Source organism: Cyanistes caeruleus, chromosome 26 (assembly GCF_971803275.1).
Source record: "Cyanistes caeruleus chromosome 26, bCyaCae1.hap1.1, whole genome shotgun sequence".
In the NCBI taxonomy this organism is placed as follows: domain Eukaryota; kingdom Metazoa; phylum Chordata; class Aves; order Passeriformes; family Paridae; genus Cyanistes; species Cyanistes caeruleus.
In genome coordinates, this window is record NC_141726.1 from 5,958,694 (window position 1) to 5,977,417 (window position 18,724).

The 18,724-nt window shown below is 48.7% G+C and overlaps 1 protein-coding gene across 4 annotated transcripts in view; it reads right to left on the reverse strand.

The window, feature by feature from the left end:
- Positions 1-18,304, reverse strand: part of WASF2 (WASP family member 2) — a 31,695-nt gene extending 13,391 nt beyond the window's left edge. The window contains exons 1-3 of one of the 4 annotated variants that reach the window (XM_086863698.1): positions 18,211-18,304; positions 1,942-2,074; positions 1,540-1,693 (exon numbers count right to left, since the gene is read on the reverse strand). In XM_086863698.1, coding sequence (XP_086719824.1) covers positions 1,540-1,669 — 130 coding nt within the window. In that variant the 5' untranslated portion in view covers positions 1,670-1,693; positions 1,942-2,074; positions 18,211-18,304. Of the gene's footprint in view, positions 1-1,539; positions 1,694-1,941; positions 2,075-18,104 lie in introns of all 4 variants that reach the window. The other 3 variants (XM_086863701.1, XM_086863699.1, XM_086863697.1) reach the window with 3 other exon arrangements.
- Between the last annotated feature and the right edge of the window lie 420 nt (positions 18,305-18,724).

An 18,724-nucleotide genomic window follows, 5' to 3' on the forward strand; every position in this document is an offset into this window, starting at 1 on the left:
TTCTGTAAAATCACACAAAACCGCGCAGTCGACTTATACAAAGTGCTCCCAGCTGCGATAGTAACGAAGGGTAAACTCACTGGAATATGAAAGTTTGACAAGATTTATGTTTGCATCTTTGTAAAGAGACTGTGGTGCACCAGGCATGGCTGATTATTCACTTGACAGGGCTGTCACAGCCTACTGAACCTGCTCTACGTTCCTGTAATAGTCAAGGTAGAGGAGAGGATTTGTTTTTCGGAGGAGAGGAAAGGGCGGGGGGCAGGAGTTTGGTCACTTGGGTGCGAGCGGGGTCTGCGAGCTGCCATTTGGCTCCCAATGCTCCAGAAGCACAGAAGCTTTGAATATCTGCGCAAAGAAGGTCTAAACCTGTGGGATCTGGCCAGGGCTGTCACACTAACCCACAGCGTGTCTCTGAACAGGGATGAGCTTTCCCTGCAGCTGGGCTTTGCACAGCTTTACTGCCTCCTTCCTCACCATTTCACATGCATGAGATGGATTTCACTCACACTCCACAACCATCTTGGCTACCAGACCTAACAAATGAACAACGAGGGCCAGTTGAACGCGAGCAGAGAGCCTGGTCTCGCCTGTGCGGTGACATTTCTCCAACCCAACAGAATGTGACACCGACTGGCAGCAAACACGGGCCCAGATTTCAGTGACAGCCATGGTTTGCACTGCTGGAAAGAGGCTGCACCCAAACTTTGCCTGCCCCATGGCGGAAGACAAGGGCTTGCTTTGCAGAGCAAGCAGAAGGGCTTGCAAACACCCCAGAGAAGCTAAACAATAGATTAATTTGATTATCAAAGTCTCCCTTCAAGGACAAAGGTGGTTAATCAGAACCCAGAGCGTTTCAAGAGAGTATGGAGTCATCCCAGAGAGACCACAATTAACTCTTCGTTTCTCCTGTGGCATGTAGGCCTCTGTTTTCCCTCCAGCTTCTCCAAGGCTACAGGTCAGCCCACTGGAGAGCTGAGCCAGGCACTGCTCCAGCTCACGCTGCCATTTGAGCAAGCTGCCCCAAACCGCCGACGCTCTGGAGGCACCACGTGGCTCAGACAGGTCTTTGGGTCTCACAACGCAGCAAACAGCAGCAGGGGCAAACAGGAGCTTCTGTTTGCTTTCATTATCTTTCATTAAAAATAAGACTACTGACATGGTGTAGATTCAACAGAGTCAAGCTCCATTTAGTAGCGCATGCAATTACAGGCACGTTCTCTGACACAAGATCCTGCCTGCTCCGAGAGCCTCCCATTTTACAAGCCTGAGTTGTGCTCCATCCTTCCATCTGCAGTTTCACTGCAGCCTCTCACATGCACACACACATACACACACCTCCCTCCCCATTTTCTCTTAGATAGGAAGGCAGTGGGACCAGGGATATGAAATTAGCATCAGATTTCTTTAGGAAAACATTTTAGCATTACCCAGGGAAGGCAGATGGGGGAGAAATAGGAACACAAGAGTAGAAAGGGAGCTAAATAAAGAGCAGTAGCGACTCCTGAGGGCAACGCGCAGGCTCGCCATGGTACTCACTCAGGCTGCCCAGCTGTCGAATGACATTTGCCAGGGTGATGTTGGTCACGCATTCCAGCTCGCTCGGAACGCTAGGCAACGTCTGACGGCACAGGTGCCTTGGCTCAATGTTCCTCGTTACTAACGGCATGGTGGACCTGCTTCAGGCACTGTTCTGAAAGATGAAAAACAACCCAAAAAAGAAACAGGAAAGGATTACTCAACCGCAAATTCCAGGCACACCAGAGCCATGGTGTTCGTTTTTCCTGCTCTCAAATGGCTTTACTTATAAGCCTTCTTTCACCCCCTCCCCACCCCGAGAAAACTGGTTCATCAAAAATAAAGATCCTCCTGTTCTCTGACTCGTGGTGACAGCAGAGCCCCCCAGCCCAGGTACAGAGGCAGAGATGGAGAGCTCCACACCTCTGCCCACGTTCCCAGCGCTGCTGAAGCGCCGCTGCCTGGACAGGGCTCCTGCCTCCCGCGCTCACACGGCCCTGGCACGACTCTTACGAGCTCCTCTTCGGAAACATTTCCAACTCGCAATCAATCGTTGCTTAAACCGTGCAGATGAAGACAGGAGATGTTATTACACAAAAAAACCAAGAACAAAGCAGCTTCTCCCAGCACGCCAAAGCACGCCTGGTGCCTCCCTCCTGGAGCAGCACACGGGGCTCTCCTGGAACAACAGGAAGCGCTTGCAGCTGACCAGGAAACTTTCTGGTGACTGTTCCTTATCCTGCAGGCTGCACCCCTCTTCCCCTGGGAAATCCCCCGGGATGAGGTTTACACTGGACCATTGTTTTCGTGCTAGAGCAGTTTAAAGTTGAGGGAGCTCTAATCAGGATGCAGGACTGGAGTGTGTTCAGAAAGAAGTCAGGATTGATTGTACAACAGGCAGGACAAACTTCCAGTTCTTTAAAAAACTAATAAAATAAAAAAACAGATGAAAACCCAAGTGTCGGGAAGTTATGCTTTGGACAGAAAACGCTTTTATGTGCAGGTTGGTGTCAGGGTCTTGAACTAACAAAAATCTTTGCTACCAGGCCCAAATGTTGAAGTATCAACCAGCTCCCTCCCAGATCATCCAGCTCCAAGAAGGAGAAGGAAACCTGTGTGACCAGCTCACTGCAAGGAGCATCACACATGCCTGAAATCTTCAGGACTAAGTGAAAGCAAATACATCCCAAGTTCTTGATTAATTTAGAAGGGGAAAGAATCACTTTTCTAGGTCAGCTGAGGAACAACCCAAGAGAAGCAGGCAGCTCCCATGTGATAGGCATGCGGATCTGCTCGGGCTGGGTGTAAAAATAAAACAGGAAGCGAACAGCTTGGGGAACATGGCTTCCTGTCACCACCAGCAAAAACCCAAGAACCATAAAAAATCAGCTGTTTGCTCTTGACTTTGAGCCACCCTTTGATAGTCTCTGTGGCAGCTGGCAGCTTATCTTTGAGGTCCAGGAGTCCTTCCTGGATGCTTTTCTATCAGGGTGTTAAGAGGAAGAAGTGGGCATTATCCCTCCTAATTACCTCAGAAGCCAGATTTTGAATTGCTAAATTTGACCCATTAAGGCAGAGGAGTTCAAGAGCTGCAGCACCGGGCGCTGGGATATCTCCCAGACAAGCAGATGTAGGTTGCTACCATTTTGCAATGCCTCTACACAAGGGATTTCACAGCATCTCAGAATGCCAGGATGCTTTGGGTTGGAAAGGACCTTAAAGCTCATCCTGTTCCAACCTCTTGTCACGAGACCAGGCTGCACAGAAAGGGTCCCCAAAACCAGCACCTTACGGAGCAGGGGAGCCAGATCTGCATCCAAATAAATAAAAGCAAGACCCTCAGAGGATGGAGTCCGTGTTGTTTTTCCCTGTGTCCGCTGCAGCCATCAGTAACTGCTGGGATATTTAAGGAACAGGGTGAGCTAAGGAAGGGCTCTGACCTTCCCTTCCCAGCACCCTGTGTTTTATTGATTCCAGCCCAAGCCCTACAATCTTTTGTCAGCTTTAGTGCTTCATGCCAGACAAACTTTCCCAGCTCCCCCCAGACTGCAGTCTGCACCAACAAGCAGCTCTCATAAACAAGGCAGCATTTGCAGGCTGCCTGCATCCAGCTTCTCCCCTGTGCTTCCCCAGGGCTCGGCCAGGGAGCACACATGGTGGGATCTGCAGAGCTGGAGTGGACAGCCTGCCTGGAAACCTTCCAAGGTGGAGGACAGACAGAAGGAAAACAGCAACAGGAATAATAAGCCTGGAAGTGGGAGATGAGATGTGAGTATACTGTATAAAAGGAGACAAAAAACCCCCCAAGATGATGGTAGCATGGTAGGATAAACGCAGGTAACATTCATCTCTGCAAGGATGGGGAAAACAGGGCAGAAAATGGGAGCAGTGCCTCAAATACCAACAAAAAAAAGCTCTGAATACATTGCCTGCATACAGACACCCCAAAAGTGCTTGCCTTTTAACTTAAGTATGTTATGAAAGTAAAAACAAGGAGTAGTGGTGAAAACTGCTTTTCTTGAAAGAAAAACTAAGGTGGAGCACATGTACAGCACAAATTTGCACTGGTGCAAGACAGCAGAGATAAAGGCTAAGAAAGTCTCCCTTTATAGCCCAGCTCATCCTGCCAGCCACACTCCACTGCAGAAGGAGAGTTTAACCCTCATGATCACAGCAGCGCTTCCCAAGGCCATGGGGACAGCTCTGCTGCCCCTAAAGCCAGCCAGGATCCAGCAAACTGAGGGATTAAATTAACCCTGTGGAGCATCAGAGATGATCAGGGCAGGAAGGGCAGGAGGGGCTATGGACAAACACCCTGCTCTCCCAGAAGAGATTTTGGATAAGAGGCATTTTAAAGCTAAAATTCCTCTCTTATGAGCAGAAGGATGAGGAGCTTCAAGATTTTATGAAGGAAATCTGGGACCTGCAAAAAGAGCAGGTGATGTCCCCACAAGAACACGGTAAGACCTTGCTTTTTCCTGGAGTGTTTGGAGGGTAGGGATAGAGATAACAGCTAATGGGCTCCTGTAAAACCTTCATGCCTCATGAGTAGGTGGGACAAAGATTAATAGTGTGGATTGGAAAATAAGTGGTGTATCTCAAAGGCAGGAGTCAGGTAGGACAGAAAACCAGGTGTGGAGAAGGGACAAGGTATGGGAGCAAAGGGGGAAGGGGAAGAGGAAGCAAAACACTGGAGGTGGCACAAGGCGTGAGCTGGGGGCAGGGAGGAGATGCAGTAAATGAAAGAAGGGACAGAGCTAAAAAAGCTTTCTGGGAGGCTCGTGCTGTTATTCGTTAAGAGACTCATTAAGGAGGCGACTGACAGCGCAGTGCCAAGCACGGGCCATCCAGAACAGCTTCACTTTCTGTGCTCAGGGCATGACAGCACAGCAGAATTGCACCCTGGCTGGCCAGCCTGGTCATCAGGCATTAGTCACTGTCACACAATGACCGCAGACCATATATTATAACTAAATCCTACCATTCAGATGCTTTAAATGAATTGCAAGGCCGAAAATCTTTATCTTTGGGGTAAAGATAAGCACTTCCATTTGCTTATGAATTCTGGAGATTAGATTTGTTTCAGGAGTGTAGAGTTTTGGGGTGCAAACAATGTTTTTAAAGAAGCTGCAAGAATGACATGGGCACAGAGGAGCTGCCCTGATCCCAGTGTAACAGGAGAGAAGATCAAGTATGTTAGAAGTAAAAGGAAACTGCCTCTAGAAACAGAAAACTGCAACAGATTTCTAATGAATATGGAAAACAAAGAAAGGCATCAAATTGAAACACAGTGCGAGGAAAGAAGTTCAGTGATCTCTGCTGGCTGCAAGAGCCGTAAGGAAAATCCACAAATCCTGCTGCATCAATCCACACTCAAAAGACTCATCCTCCCAACCACTGTGCTTCACACCTTCTTAAAAACAAGGAAACAAATGATTTTCCTCTCCCACTTGAACCAGACCCTTCCTACCTGCTCCCAAGGACTTCCTCTGAAGCCTCCAAGTCATGACTTGAATCCCAGAAGGCTCTAAGAGCCTTGATGATGTTGTGACGGCAGTGACTAAAAGCCAAACCATCTGAAAAGCCCAGCTTCGCCCCGCAGCTTCTTTCCCCTTGCTGCCCCACCTACAGCTGGGCATTGCCAGGATGCCTCATAATTTCCCCTCTCCTAAAATGCTTACACAGGCTCTGCCGAGCCCTGGCCTGCTCCAGCCCAGAGTCTGCTGAGTATGAAAAAGCCCTGGAAGCTGAATTCACTGCTCCTATATTCCTACTGATTTTCCAGCCTCAACTGGCACTTTGTTTCCAGGATTCACCGGGTTTTTGCTCCCCATCATCCTTCCCCACAACTCCAGTCCTTTCTCACTGCACACATCATGGGTGCCTTCGTGCTTTTCCAGGAAAGCAGGATCCATGAGTAGAGCTTCATCCCGTGGCTGCTCCTGCCACCCTGCTCCTGCCACAAGAAGCTCTCACCTTGAATGTCCTGCTCACCAGCTTTTAAGAGGATTCTGCCTTTGGCAATTAGTTCTGCAAATACTCTTGGGCACTGGGGAACAAGCGTGGCCCAACACAGGCTTGAAAAGGGGGAAAAATGTGTGACTTGCGACTCTTGCCTTTTGGAATCCAGCACTTTAAGCAAAGCCGAGGTAAATCCAAGATCAGCATGCTGCTCCAAGATTTCTTATCAGCAAGCCATCGACCGCTCTCCCCATGAGCTCTGCTGCAGCAGATCACTCAGGAATCCCAGCTCTGGATTAGAATCAAGTACAATTGGTTTGTTTCAAACAAGAACTGCCAGTACATAAACCCCTCGCACAAAGCCACGTCTTATTGACTATTTTTAATAAATAGGGCTGGCACAGTAAAATTGAACAATTGTTAGGAACAATAAAGGAGACAGACTTTGATTACAACGATTGAGAAGCAATACAGGGATGTTTTAGGATTGAGTATTTGCTTTCCAAGGCGAGTTCTGTCAACTGAAAACAGCAACTCGGAGCGAATACTCCTTAACAAGTGGTTTGAAGCAGAGCAGAAATCAGCACTGCACAGCAAGACAGGAACCAGACCTGTTTTTTGGGTTTTTTTTGTAGAGCAGGCAGATAGCACAGTCACTGTGGTGGTGCAGAGGAGAAGGCAGGCAGGACTCCAAGGCGAGCCCTGCGGATGCATCGCACACAAAGAGCTGTAAATAACAGGTGAGTTGGAGCGAGAGATCTGGCAAGGTTCTCCCCATTGGTATTTGACCAGTTAGCATAGCGTTACTGGGAGTCACCTGGGTAATTCCCCGCTCAATGTGACACACAACCTCTTAGATCAGGGACCATCTGCAAATAAATCTGGACCCCAGCAGTGAGATCATCTGTCATAGTGTCTGGTGTAGCACAAAGCACCTAAGGAGGGCAGAGTGCTTTTTTTGGAGAAGGGAAGGGAATTTAGGCTTGATTTCCAAGTACGTCAGGGTGAGCAACCACCCTGCCCTGGGCTGGGCTTACAGAATCCTCTGCCTGGACACAAACAGGCAGCGCAGTCAGAGACCAAGCCCTCAGCTAAGCGCTCTGGAGAGCCGCCTCTAGGAGTGCCCATCGGGGGACTAGACACACCAGCAGGTTTGGGAATGAGGGGGAAAGGAGATAATCAGATCTGAAATTCCCATCAGTATGAAATAAGACTTAACTCAGTAGCTTGCCAACGCAGACCGACTGTTCTTTCTAATGTCTGTGACAACTCTGCTTCGAATTTCAAGCTTCTCTCAGCAGTAACTACTCCCCCATGTAGCTGTAATGGCCAGAAAGAGACTGGCTTTTATGTAACCCCAAAAGACTTGCAGAAAGGGAAGCAGCAGCCACACACGCACACACACAGGGAGAGCTGAGGGGGAAAAAAAATCAGCAGAAGGCTCTGCTGAGTGCTCAGGGCTATATCCAAGCTCACAATGCAGCCACAGAGAAGTGGGATGCGGCAATCAGAAATGCTCCAGTTCCACGCTCAGAGAGAGACCCAGCAATCAGTGCTGCATCCGAGCAATAGGGAGCAAAATTATAGAGCAAACTGCCATGTGATGCCACAAACTACTCCATCCCGCCAGCTGTAACAAGTATTCATTCCCAAAAACGCATCACAGGCTCATCTGTCATTACCAGCCCAGCCTGCCAGCAGCTGAGCAGGAGTCAGCAGTGAAGGGCAGCTGCAGGGCTGCTTCCTTTCACAGTGGTCTATTCTCCCAAAAAACCACGGGGGAGACGGACGGGTAAAACCCCCCCGGCGCAGCGGAAAACGCTGCCCACCATCTCTCAGCAGCCGGTGGGATGGGAAACACATGCTGTGTTTTCACCCACCCTCACACAAAAGCTCTCCTGAAGCAGGATCTACTGAAAATCCAGGACCTTTGGGAGAACACACTTAGCTGATCACAAAAATCCACTTCCACGACCCCTCTGTGCACTAATAACGCACTGCAATCACCAAGCAGAGAACTTTGCAGGCCTGATCTGCCGGCGTTACGAAAGAGGATGTTTGGGTAATACCATGGGGCAAGAGCAGCACTGCCCTTTTCCACAGCCATGTTCCAGCACTGGGAACGTCAGCCCTGATCCTGCAGCATAACAAGGATTGTACAGCGTGGAGTCCTTGAGACAACAAACATCCAGCCTGCTCCAATCCCAGAGTAAAAATACCTTTTTTTTTTCCCCTCCCCTGCCTTCCCCCCACCCCCCCCCAGTCTGCTGGCTCTGAAAAATGCAAAAGAGGCTCAGAAAGCCATTTTCTGCAGGTTTTTTTGTCTGGCTCATGCATTATCATCATCATTTACTGCCCTCAAGGGGATTGCACAGGTGTGACTGAAAATTTGGCTCTTCCTTTTAAACTTTTTGTTATCAGCTTTGCTGAAGATGATCTTGCTGGAATAAATACCAGGCTGCTCTCCTGGAGAGGGACTCGCTCAGAGCTGTTGTCAGGAATCTGTCTGGGGGTGGAAGGATGGGGGTGTCACTAATGGGGAACATACAGATCCTCCTGGCTTCTGCTGGAGTGCTAATAGAGCCAGCAGTTTGACCTAGACTTTTATTTTTTTTTATTCCTACAAAACAAACCGTTGCACTAATTAATGTTTCCATTCATTTAGCTGAAAAACAAGTTAAACAAAGAGGGTCACCTGGTGTTCCTATCAATACCTGACTAGGATACAGGCAGAATAAATGCATTTAAATAAAACTCTAGAAGAGACGTGACAAGAGAAAGGCAGTTTAGCTCAATTAAAGAGAGCTGTCACAGGGATTTGATTCTCAGAATACAGAACTATCGATTAAACAGGAATTAAAGCTCCAGAACAGAAAGGTTTCAAGGTCTTTGCTGTGAGGGTATACATCAGGAGAGAGAGGCAGGGCTCCTTCAGCACCACAAGAGCTCTGGCTTTGTTGCTTCCTAGGAAACAGGAGCAGCAAAGGGAGCAGAATGCTCACTACTAAACCTCTGAACAATTTGGGACAGAATACAAGGTCAGTGACAACACAGAGTGGCATCACGAGTGTGAATCAACAGGCAGCTTTGGTGCACTTGGCTACTGAAAACCCACAATATGTTCTAAAACATTTCAGGAGTATGTAGGGAGAGGCCTGGGAAGGTTTCACACCTAGAATCCCACAGTCCTAGAATGGCCTGGGCTGGAAAAGGTCTTACAAACCATCTCATGCCACCCCCTGCCATGGACAGGGACACTTTCCACTAGGCCAGGCTGCTCCAACCTCTGTCTGACCTGGCCTTGGACACTTCCAGGGATGGGCCAGCCACAGCTGCTCTGGGCAGCCAGTGCCAGGGCATCACCACGCTCACAGGGAAGGATTCCTTCCCAATTTCCCATCTAACCTTGTCCTCTGGCAGTGGAAAGGCATTCCCCCTTGTCCAAAGTCCCCCTTCAGCCCTCCTGGAGCCCCCTCAGGCACTGGAATGGGCTTTAAGGTCTCCCTGGGGCCTTCTCCAGGCTGGACAACAGCAGCTGTCCCAGCCTGCCCCCAGAGCAGGGGGGCTCCAGCCCTTGGAGCATCTCTGGACTCACCACAACAGCTTCATGTCCTTCCTGTGAGGAACACCCCAGAGCTGCAGGCAGCACCGGAGGTCACCAGGGCACAACAGAGGGGCAGAATTTTCCAAGCCTCAAAGTCTGTAACTGCTGCATTCACTTCAAAGGGTGTTGACTAGAAGAGACAACAATGCAGGTGGGAAGGCAAGCAGCATCCCTGGCCACAGCTCCCGTGGAGGGCCTGCAGGAGCCCCTGGCTGCGGGAATGCCTGCGCAGGAGTCCAGCCCCAGGACTGCGGCTGCTGAAGCAAACCCTCCCTCCGTCCCGGCCTGAATTCCCGCTAATGAGCACAGTGCCTTTGCTTCCTCTGCTTCCCAGCAGCCTCCCCAGCCACAGGAAAGGCTTGTGTCTGTCGCACTAACAAAGCCCAACTCACAATACAGCAGCACATTCTCATTCCTGGGCAGCGCTCAGTAATTAATATGGAAAGAGAGGGTGTGCTTTTTTCCCACCTAAATGACTTATTCGTTAAGTTTGAGCATATTTTAACCTTCCTTTTCAGCAGATAAACTCTGTCTCATTTGCAGCTAAGCTCAGCCTTCCCTTCTTTGCCACACACCAAACTATTTTGATTAATGAAAGAGTAGGAACAAACCAGTTCCAAGTGTTTTCTATAGAGCTCAACTGCTCTTTCAGTTTCAACTCACGCCTAGATAATTATATCACAGCTCTGAGTGCCCCCACCCTTCTGCTGCACTTGGGGAATACTGGAAAGATAAGTCTTTTCTTAATTATTAAATGTAAATAGCTCATTAAATATAATCCAATTACTTTAATTGTAAGAAAAAGGAAGTAATTACAATATGTACATGTATTCTTGCCTGAACAGTTTTAATATCTTAAATGAATCTTTGCAGCATTAATATTTTAAGTCAACCTTTGACATGAGGAAAGGAAAAAAAAAAAGACATTGACTTCCTGATATTTCCCAGAAGTGTTATATCTGCTGAGATTTTGGTCACAAAAAGACAAGAGATTGGCCTTGAGCATCTGAATCAAAACTATTTATAAACAGCATCTTAATAAAATCAAAATAATACACAGGCTTTTCATTGTGGAGGGAAAAAATAAATATATATACACAATGCCACATGAAGAGCCTGAATATGATTTTGGGATCTCAGGAGCCCAGCAAGATGGGCACTGCTGTGAACTCAGGAGAACAAGCAGGATCCCATCACACCAGTACCAAAAGCCATCACCTGTCTGGGATTTTCCGGGCAGTTTTTCCCCACACCTATGGTTTGTCCTGTTCAAGGGTGGGGAGAGGAACCAGGGCTGGGGGAGAAGGAGCCTACTCCACGTCTGGGATTATCCAGCTCTTCCACAGCAGTGTCCAGCGAGGTGATCCCACAGAAATGCTGAATGCAGCGTCTGTGTGTGCACAAGCCATCTGTGCAATGCACAGGCACGGCCCAGGATCCCAGGCTGCCATTTGGGATTTGCAGGCAGAGCTGCAGGAAGCTGCGAGGAGCAGCCCTCTGGTTTTGCTCAACAGCATGACAATCCCTGGACTCACTTTCTCCATCCCTGCAGCCAGTGGGACTGAACAACCTTCCAGCAGACTCCAGCAAAGCCCCACAGTTTCGATCAGCCCCCCTGGTCTGACAGAGCAGGGTCAGGTTTCAGCTTGGCTGTGGTGACAGATGCCTGTGAAATCTCCTTGGGACAGGCAGAAAAATATTCAGTTTAAACTGTAGCTATTTCCATTTTGTATGTTCTGAGCCCAGCAGTGATCTCACCTTATGTAATCTCCAGTGCAAACTCCAGGCTCTGGACCATCCACAACTATTCAAGGGTGTTTGAAACCATAAAATCTCAGAATGGTTTGGCTTGGAAAGGATCTTAAAGCTCATCTCGTTCCACCCCTTGCCTTTGGCAGGGCCACCTTCCACTCTCTCAGGTTGCTCCAAGCCATGTCCAACCTGGACACTTTCACAGATGAGGCAGCCACAGCTGCTCTGGGCAGCCTGTGCCAGGGCATCACCACCCCCACAAAGGAGGATTCCTTCCCAAAACCCAACCTAAACCTGCCCTGTCAGTTTGAAGCCATTCCCCCTTGTACCATGTTCTTGTTCAAAGTCTCTCCAGATTTCTTAGGGCCCCTTTAGGCTCTGCAAGGATCTTTAAGGTTTCCCCAGAGCCTTCTCTTCTCCAGGTGAGCACCCCCAGCTCTCCCAGCCTGGTCCAGAGCAGAGGGGAGTCCTCCATGGCCTCCTCTGAGCTTCCTCCAGCAGCTCCACATCCTTCTTGTGTTGGGTGCCCAGAGCTGGATGCAGGTACTGGAGTACAGGGGGAATCATCACTTTATTGAACGGATCTTTTTGGGAAAAGAGAGATTAGACTGTATTAGGGATGCTAAGGATGCAGGCCTTTCTAGCCAAGCTTATCACAAGGTCTATAATAAGCTGCTTTATGGAAACCTCTCATGTGAAGCCAGCCCCTAGATGTAACCTCCTTGATACAATATTGAATTCTCAATAGCAACCAAAAGGCTATTTTGTAAAAGTTAATTACAGACGTTTTTAATTGAGCTTGCAGAAGGGAAGCGGCCAGTGATTTCATGCTGCCCTAGACAGAAGGTAAAGGTTTTCCACAAGCTGTGTTTATAGCTCTAAGCTTTCCTCCAGCAAAGTACCGGCTCCACAGCTGCTGGTATTGAAAGAACAGGATCTGGGTGTGTGCATGGTTCTCTCTCGCCTGGTTGGGCTTTTTTGCAGCTGCAAGGCCAAACCCATGCGAGTGCGTGTGTGCTTTTTCTTACGGTGACAAAGGCAGGGTGCCTGAAAGGGAACTCGCTTCCGCTCTGGCAAGCACTCAGCCAACTATTGCTGGGCTAAGGGGTGGTCGGGGAACTTTCACCCATCCATTCAGCCAAGGCCGCTATTCCCCCTCCCTCCCAATTAAATCCCATTTTTTGCACTCCATGCATGAACTGCAGCCACACCAATACATCAGATATTGTGGCTGATAGCCTCCCCTGAATGCCACTTAAAGCCCTCCAGTGCAGAGCGCTCTGAAAGCAATGCTTCGCTCATTCTCTGAGCAACAGAAAGAGACTTTTGCTCCAGAGAGACCTGAAGTAAGACTAAGTAGTAGGAGAAGGGCATCCAGAGAAAGAGGAAATGAGAAATTAAAACCACATTCAGTCTTATTAGTGGTAATACAATAGGTCAACAAGAGTACTTTGCACAACTCCAGTATGGGAACAACTTATGCAGAACTCGGAGCGGTGACAGCAGCGAGTTTGGCGTTTATCAAAACCAGCAAATTTTGTCAGCACTATTTTAAAGTGCCCAGCTGGGAGGGGAGAGGGCTGGAGGGGGAGAGTGCCTCCATGCCTTGCAGGAGAGTACACTTAGGAGAGGAGAACGTGAGGAATACTCCTGCTCCTCTTTTTCCATCTGAAACATTTTCTCTCTCAAGGGATTTCCAGCATCTTATGAGCACAGCCTCTTTGAAGTGCTGTAAAGTGGCATTGCTCATCATTTCAGTAATGATAGTAAATAAGCTCCAGTATTTTGTTGATCCTTTTCCTTTTGCTTTACAAACAAAAGGTCAGAGTCATTAGCCCAGTTTGATGAGAAATGGAGGCCTGGAAGAGGCAGGTTCCTCTGGAACATCACTGGAAACATCAGTGAATGAAGACAAGTGACAGGACTTTGGAGCAGCCATACCAGACACCCCAAGCACTCTCATCATGCCCAGGTATGAGATGCAGCAAGCGAAGAGAATGGCAACAAGGCAAGCACAGAGGAAGAGTTCTCCCTTGCCTTTCCATGCTGCAGCACCCCACTGCATCCCAAGACCATGTGGAAACAAACACTATCATTTTAACTGTCCTTCATGGATTTCACTTCCATAAAATGGTCTGAGCAGTTCCTTAACTCATCTGAACAGTGTATTCATGAGATCCTGGGGCAGCAAATCCCATATATATATATATCATGTTAGGTGAAAAGACACTTCCTTTTATGCTTTTCACTTCACGATTAGGGGATTTTAATCTCAAATCTATGTGTGGCTTTGCTTCACAAAGGAGTTGTTCAAATAAATTCATCACCATTCATATAAAACAAGCCCCTTCCAGGTAGAGGGTTTGCAGGCTGCATCTTCAAGGCCAGGCTGGACAGGCCTTGGAGCAACCCGGTTTATTTATGGAAGCTGTCCCTGCCCATGGCACAGGAAGGAGATGACCTTTGAGGTCCCTTCCAACCCAAATTGTTCTGAGTTCTATGATCAAACACAAGAGAAGCACTCAGTTCTTATGGAGCACCTTCAGTATAAACCAAACTAATAACTCATGGCTTAGGTTTGATTTACAAGAGCAGTGAGAACAAACCGTATTTAGTGGTTTGTTCTGACCCATTCTGGACTGTGCACTGCTTCCAACAGTAATGCAGGAGAACCCAAACCTCACAAAGAAGTCAGCAGTGACCTGGGAACAGCTCACTGAAGCAGTGACACAGCAACAGCCTCCCAGGCAGAACTTCCAGCCCTCAAGAACCAGTGGAAACTGCTGCTGCCTCCCAGGCATCTCCTGCCCTCCTCTCAGCATCACAGCAGCCCCTAAAGCACCACTTCTCCCCAAAAAGAGTCTGGGATACTGCAGTGCAAGAGGAGTTGACACTGAAGGGACAGAGCAGGTCACCACTGACCCATTTGTGAGACATCCACTGAGCTTCCTGGTGCTTTAAATTCCTTCTTCAAAACCCCTGGCAGATGCATACTTGAGATATCTGAGCTCCACCACTTCTCCAGCAGCAAGCTAACACCAGAGAGCTTTCCCATCATTTCAGGAATTAGGGTGGGATCTAGATGAACTATTTCCCAGGCCCGTTACTGGGGGGAAGGAGCTGGGATGGAGAATGTGATTAACAGTTCACTCTGCTTGCTGGAGAAAATTCACATTTAAGTTCACATTTAAGTTCTTCCGGGAAGGGACCGCCCCTCTACTGCCTCCCAGGCAGGGAAAAAAATATCTTGCAAACCTTCAGATTGGAAAAGAAATGTCATATAAATGAGAATTAGACCTGAATCTGATCACCTTCTACCAAGCACTCCCTTCACAGTGAAGCCTGATCTGCCTCCCATCCTCAAAAAAAGAACCAACATGTCTTTTTATTACAGAGTTGCAAAAATACAAAAGGAAGTTAATGTCACCAGGGTGGTTCTGTTCTGAGCAGTCATTTGCTTATTACCCAGAAGCCATTGCCACACGCCTTTTTTAATCCTGTGTTTATAAATACCTAAAGTATTTAAATAAATGTTAATCTGTGGTAACTAAGGCCCTGATCTCACAAATATTTATCCTTGCACAGTGAGAATAAACACTCAAATACACAAATTTCTTACTACAGATCCCATTTCAGCCAGAGTGCTGTTGAAAACAGTAACACACAGAAGACAGGCTGGGAAAATAGCTGCATTTTGCCTTCCTGGGTTTTCACAGTGTGTCACTTTTGGGTTGTTTCCTGTGCATTTGCTGTAGAAACTGCACAGAGGAGCAGAGCTGAGCCACCGGACAGGGCCCGTGGTGGCTGTTGGAACCCTCAGAAGGAGCTTTTGGCAGTGTTTTTTCCTGGTGTCCCATTCTGCACGAGGACAGCAGGAACTTTATCCACAGCACATGCAAACACAATCGCTATTCAAACTCTTTCCTGGTTTGTGACTGACTCATGAGCAACGTATTTTGGTCAGCTGAACAACCAAGGGCTCAGTATTATCATCAAACCAAGCAGAGGCAAACCCAAAGCCTTGTATTTAAAGTTATTAAACATTTTGAGTCCAGAAAACCCACAGAGAGAAACTATCTAGATTAAAGCCAAGTCTTAACACTTGCTGAAATCTTCTTTATTACAATCTGTCAAAGAAAACTTGAATTTCAGAAAAACATTAATCCTACCAACCTTTGTTCTTCTATCACCACACAAGTATAACAAAATAAACCCAGGAGAGGGATTTGTTGCTGTAACTTTATGCACATGAGGCAATCGCTGAAGTTTTAACCCCTCCACCCACACACCATGATTATCTAACCTTGCTGAATGAAATCAACTTTTCCTAGACCAGCCCTGAAGAATGAGATATATTCAAAGCACGCTGAGAAACTGGGTTGGGACTGATCAGAAGGGTTGTATTCCTTGTCATGAATCACTGTCTGCAAATACCTTCAGAGTTGTAACTCACAAAAATGCACCATTTCTGTGTGGTGTGTCACATTAGTCACAGGGAAACCAGTTTTATACTGGCACGAGCCATCAGAAAGATTTTATTTCTTTATATTAAAATAATGGAATTTGGAACATTTACTTTTTGATCTCATTACCAGACAAGACAAAAAAAATCACAATTCTTTTTAAAACCAGTGGAAAAGATATAGTTTAGGGAAAAGTTTACGCTGAGTTCACCCCTAGAAGTTTATCCTCTTACAATCCACACTTAGAAAGCACAGCAAGGTTTCACCTCCTGTCAGGTGGGCTATAAGGGAGCTGCCATACCCACTCCTCCAGGCTTTAAATCGTGCAGAAATCGAGGCTTTGGAAGGTAAATCCCAGAAAGTCCGATCCCACCATCTCCAACACGCCCAGGGATAAGAGTGACAACTGCAGCTTGAGCCAAGATCAGTGTCAGCTGGCTCCCACAAGCTCAAGTCACACCCTGTCACTCAAACTTCAGTATTTTGAAGCACATTCCTTAAAAAGAAATATAACCCCCAAAGTGCCCTGAACTTTGTGCCTGGTGTGCTCTGCCCACCCCAGTGCAGGGGTTATGCTCCTGCTTGGTCCTGGATGTGAGGGGGAGTCCAAGTCGCTCTCTGGACGTGCTGGCTGTGCTCTCGTGGGGAGATGTTGGCCCTGGTTTGTTTTTAACTCAGTTTGGGATTAAACTACGAGTCGGTTTCTATGGCAAAACCCATTCAAGGTCAGGAAGGGACAAATCAGAATGAAAAGTGTCGCAACGCAGCGTTCTGAATTCCTGCAGTGTTTAGCAGCAACTGATTCTGCAGATGTTGAAAATGGGTGGAAAACATAACCACTGCCCTTCCTCATGTGACTGAGCGCACAAGACTCGGTACTTCCCATAAAGCAGAACTTCCCAGGTCTGTGGAATGTGTCCCTGCCCATGGCAGGGGGGGAATGAGAGCCTTTAAGGTCCAAACCAACCCAAACCATCCCATGATTCCATAAAAGCAACATTTTTGCACCAGTTTTGTCTCAGGAAAGCACATCTGTACCCCTCAAATGGCTTCCAACATCTTTTAATTTCAACTTCTCCCTCTCACAAGTCTTCAGGAAGGACACAAAAGTGTGAGGGTTACAGAGGGCTCCATCAATTGTGACTCTGCCTGCAGCTGAGGTATTTAACAGAAGTTTTTTTAATCATTATTGATAGAATTTCATGTCCACCAACATCTGCAGTGCTGAAAGATTCAAGACTTTAGGTGTTTCCTAGTGCTGAACTCCCAGCATTAGCACATCCCTCAGCCCCATCAGAGCTCTGACCTATGGAGAGGTGCCCAATTCTGTCGTTGCTTCCAAGGAAAGCAAAACAGCAAGGCCAAATGTGAAATTCTGACAGGGAAATAAAAAATCCTACCATAGGAAGGTCCTAGAAGTCAAGTGACATCTAACAGGGAGAAACTGCAATCCTCACCTTTCTCCAGAATACATGTATCCCGAAGTAACCCCAACACTAACTAAACACTGGTGAGGTAGTCACAAAGACATTTCCTAATACCTTACTTCTTCTCTAGAAGAAATATGGTCTGAGGCCACCAGGAGGTTAGTGCACTAAACCAAACTACCCAACCATACCCAAAGCCTTTTTTCAGGGAAAAAAAAGCCCAAACATTTTCCTAAGCACACTACAGCACGCACAGGGGGTCACATCAAGGAGCTCTAGATTTTACGTGCTGTGCAAGATTCACAGAGAAACAGGTGCCACACACACTTCAAAGTGTTCCCAGACAGATGGAGGGGTGCACCCAGGAGTGGGGCTGAACACAGGCAGGACACAGAAGTTTCCTTCACTGAGGGCACCCAGCTGCCACCCGGCAGCCTCTGGACACGGACACGGACACGTTTCCCCAAGTCCCGATGTCAAACTCAGGCCGCAAATGCCTGGAAAGGGAGGGTCCCCCGCAAGGGACCTGCAGCACCCCTCGTTTCCTGAGTGCCCCGGTGTTCCCCGCTATGCCAGACCTGCGGGACGGGCCCGGGACAGCGGACACCGGCCAGGCCTCGGGACAGCGACATTTCCCTCACCCAGCACGGGGCTCTGAGCACCCCGGACAGCCCCGCTACACCCCAACTCCCACAGGCCAGCCCGGCCCGGGAACACACCCCGCACCGAACCGCGGCCTCCGGGAGGGGCTGGGGAAGTGTCAGGCCGGGGATGGAGCCCCAGACCGAGACAGGCCCGCCGAAACCCCCGCCCGAGACCACAGCAGCACCGGCTCACTATGTGGCAGGAAATACCACCCGCCTCGACCTCAAAACTCACTATTTGGCAAGAGCCTTGCGGCCCACTCCAGCGCCTCTGCCTCTTTCCCCCGGGAAGAGACGGCCCGGGGGGACTGGGGAGGCTCTCTCGTCCCTCTCACACTCACCCTGTCCGCGGCTGTCCCCTCCGCGCCCCCGGTCTCACTACCACCAGGGCGGGCCGGCCCGCCCGTCCGCCATTCCACGACTCCCCCTCCCTGCCCTGGCGGGCCCTCGCCCCTCCTCCCCCGGCGGCCGCGCCGCCTCGCCATTGGCTGTCCGCCCGCAGGTGCTGCCGCGCCATTGGCTGCGGCTCCCTGTCCATCAAAGCCCTCCTACGCCACTTTCGTACGGACCTAGCGCAGCGGAGGAACCGCGCCCAGGCCGCCGCGCAAAGAGAGTAACTGAGGAGGCGTGTACCATGAGGGGAGACAGACGGGGGGATCCTGGGCGGCCTGGGGACACATTACAGAGACAGAGGAGAAAACCGCGCCAACAATCACAATTAAAACATCTTAAAAATATTCTTTTTTTTTGTTTATTAAAGCCAGAAGTTTATATTGTTCCAAGTCACACTGGAGGAAAGGGGTATCTGTCACTTCCGTATCTCTCCCGGAGAGCTCCGCTTTGCTGTTGCCTTTC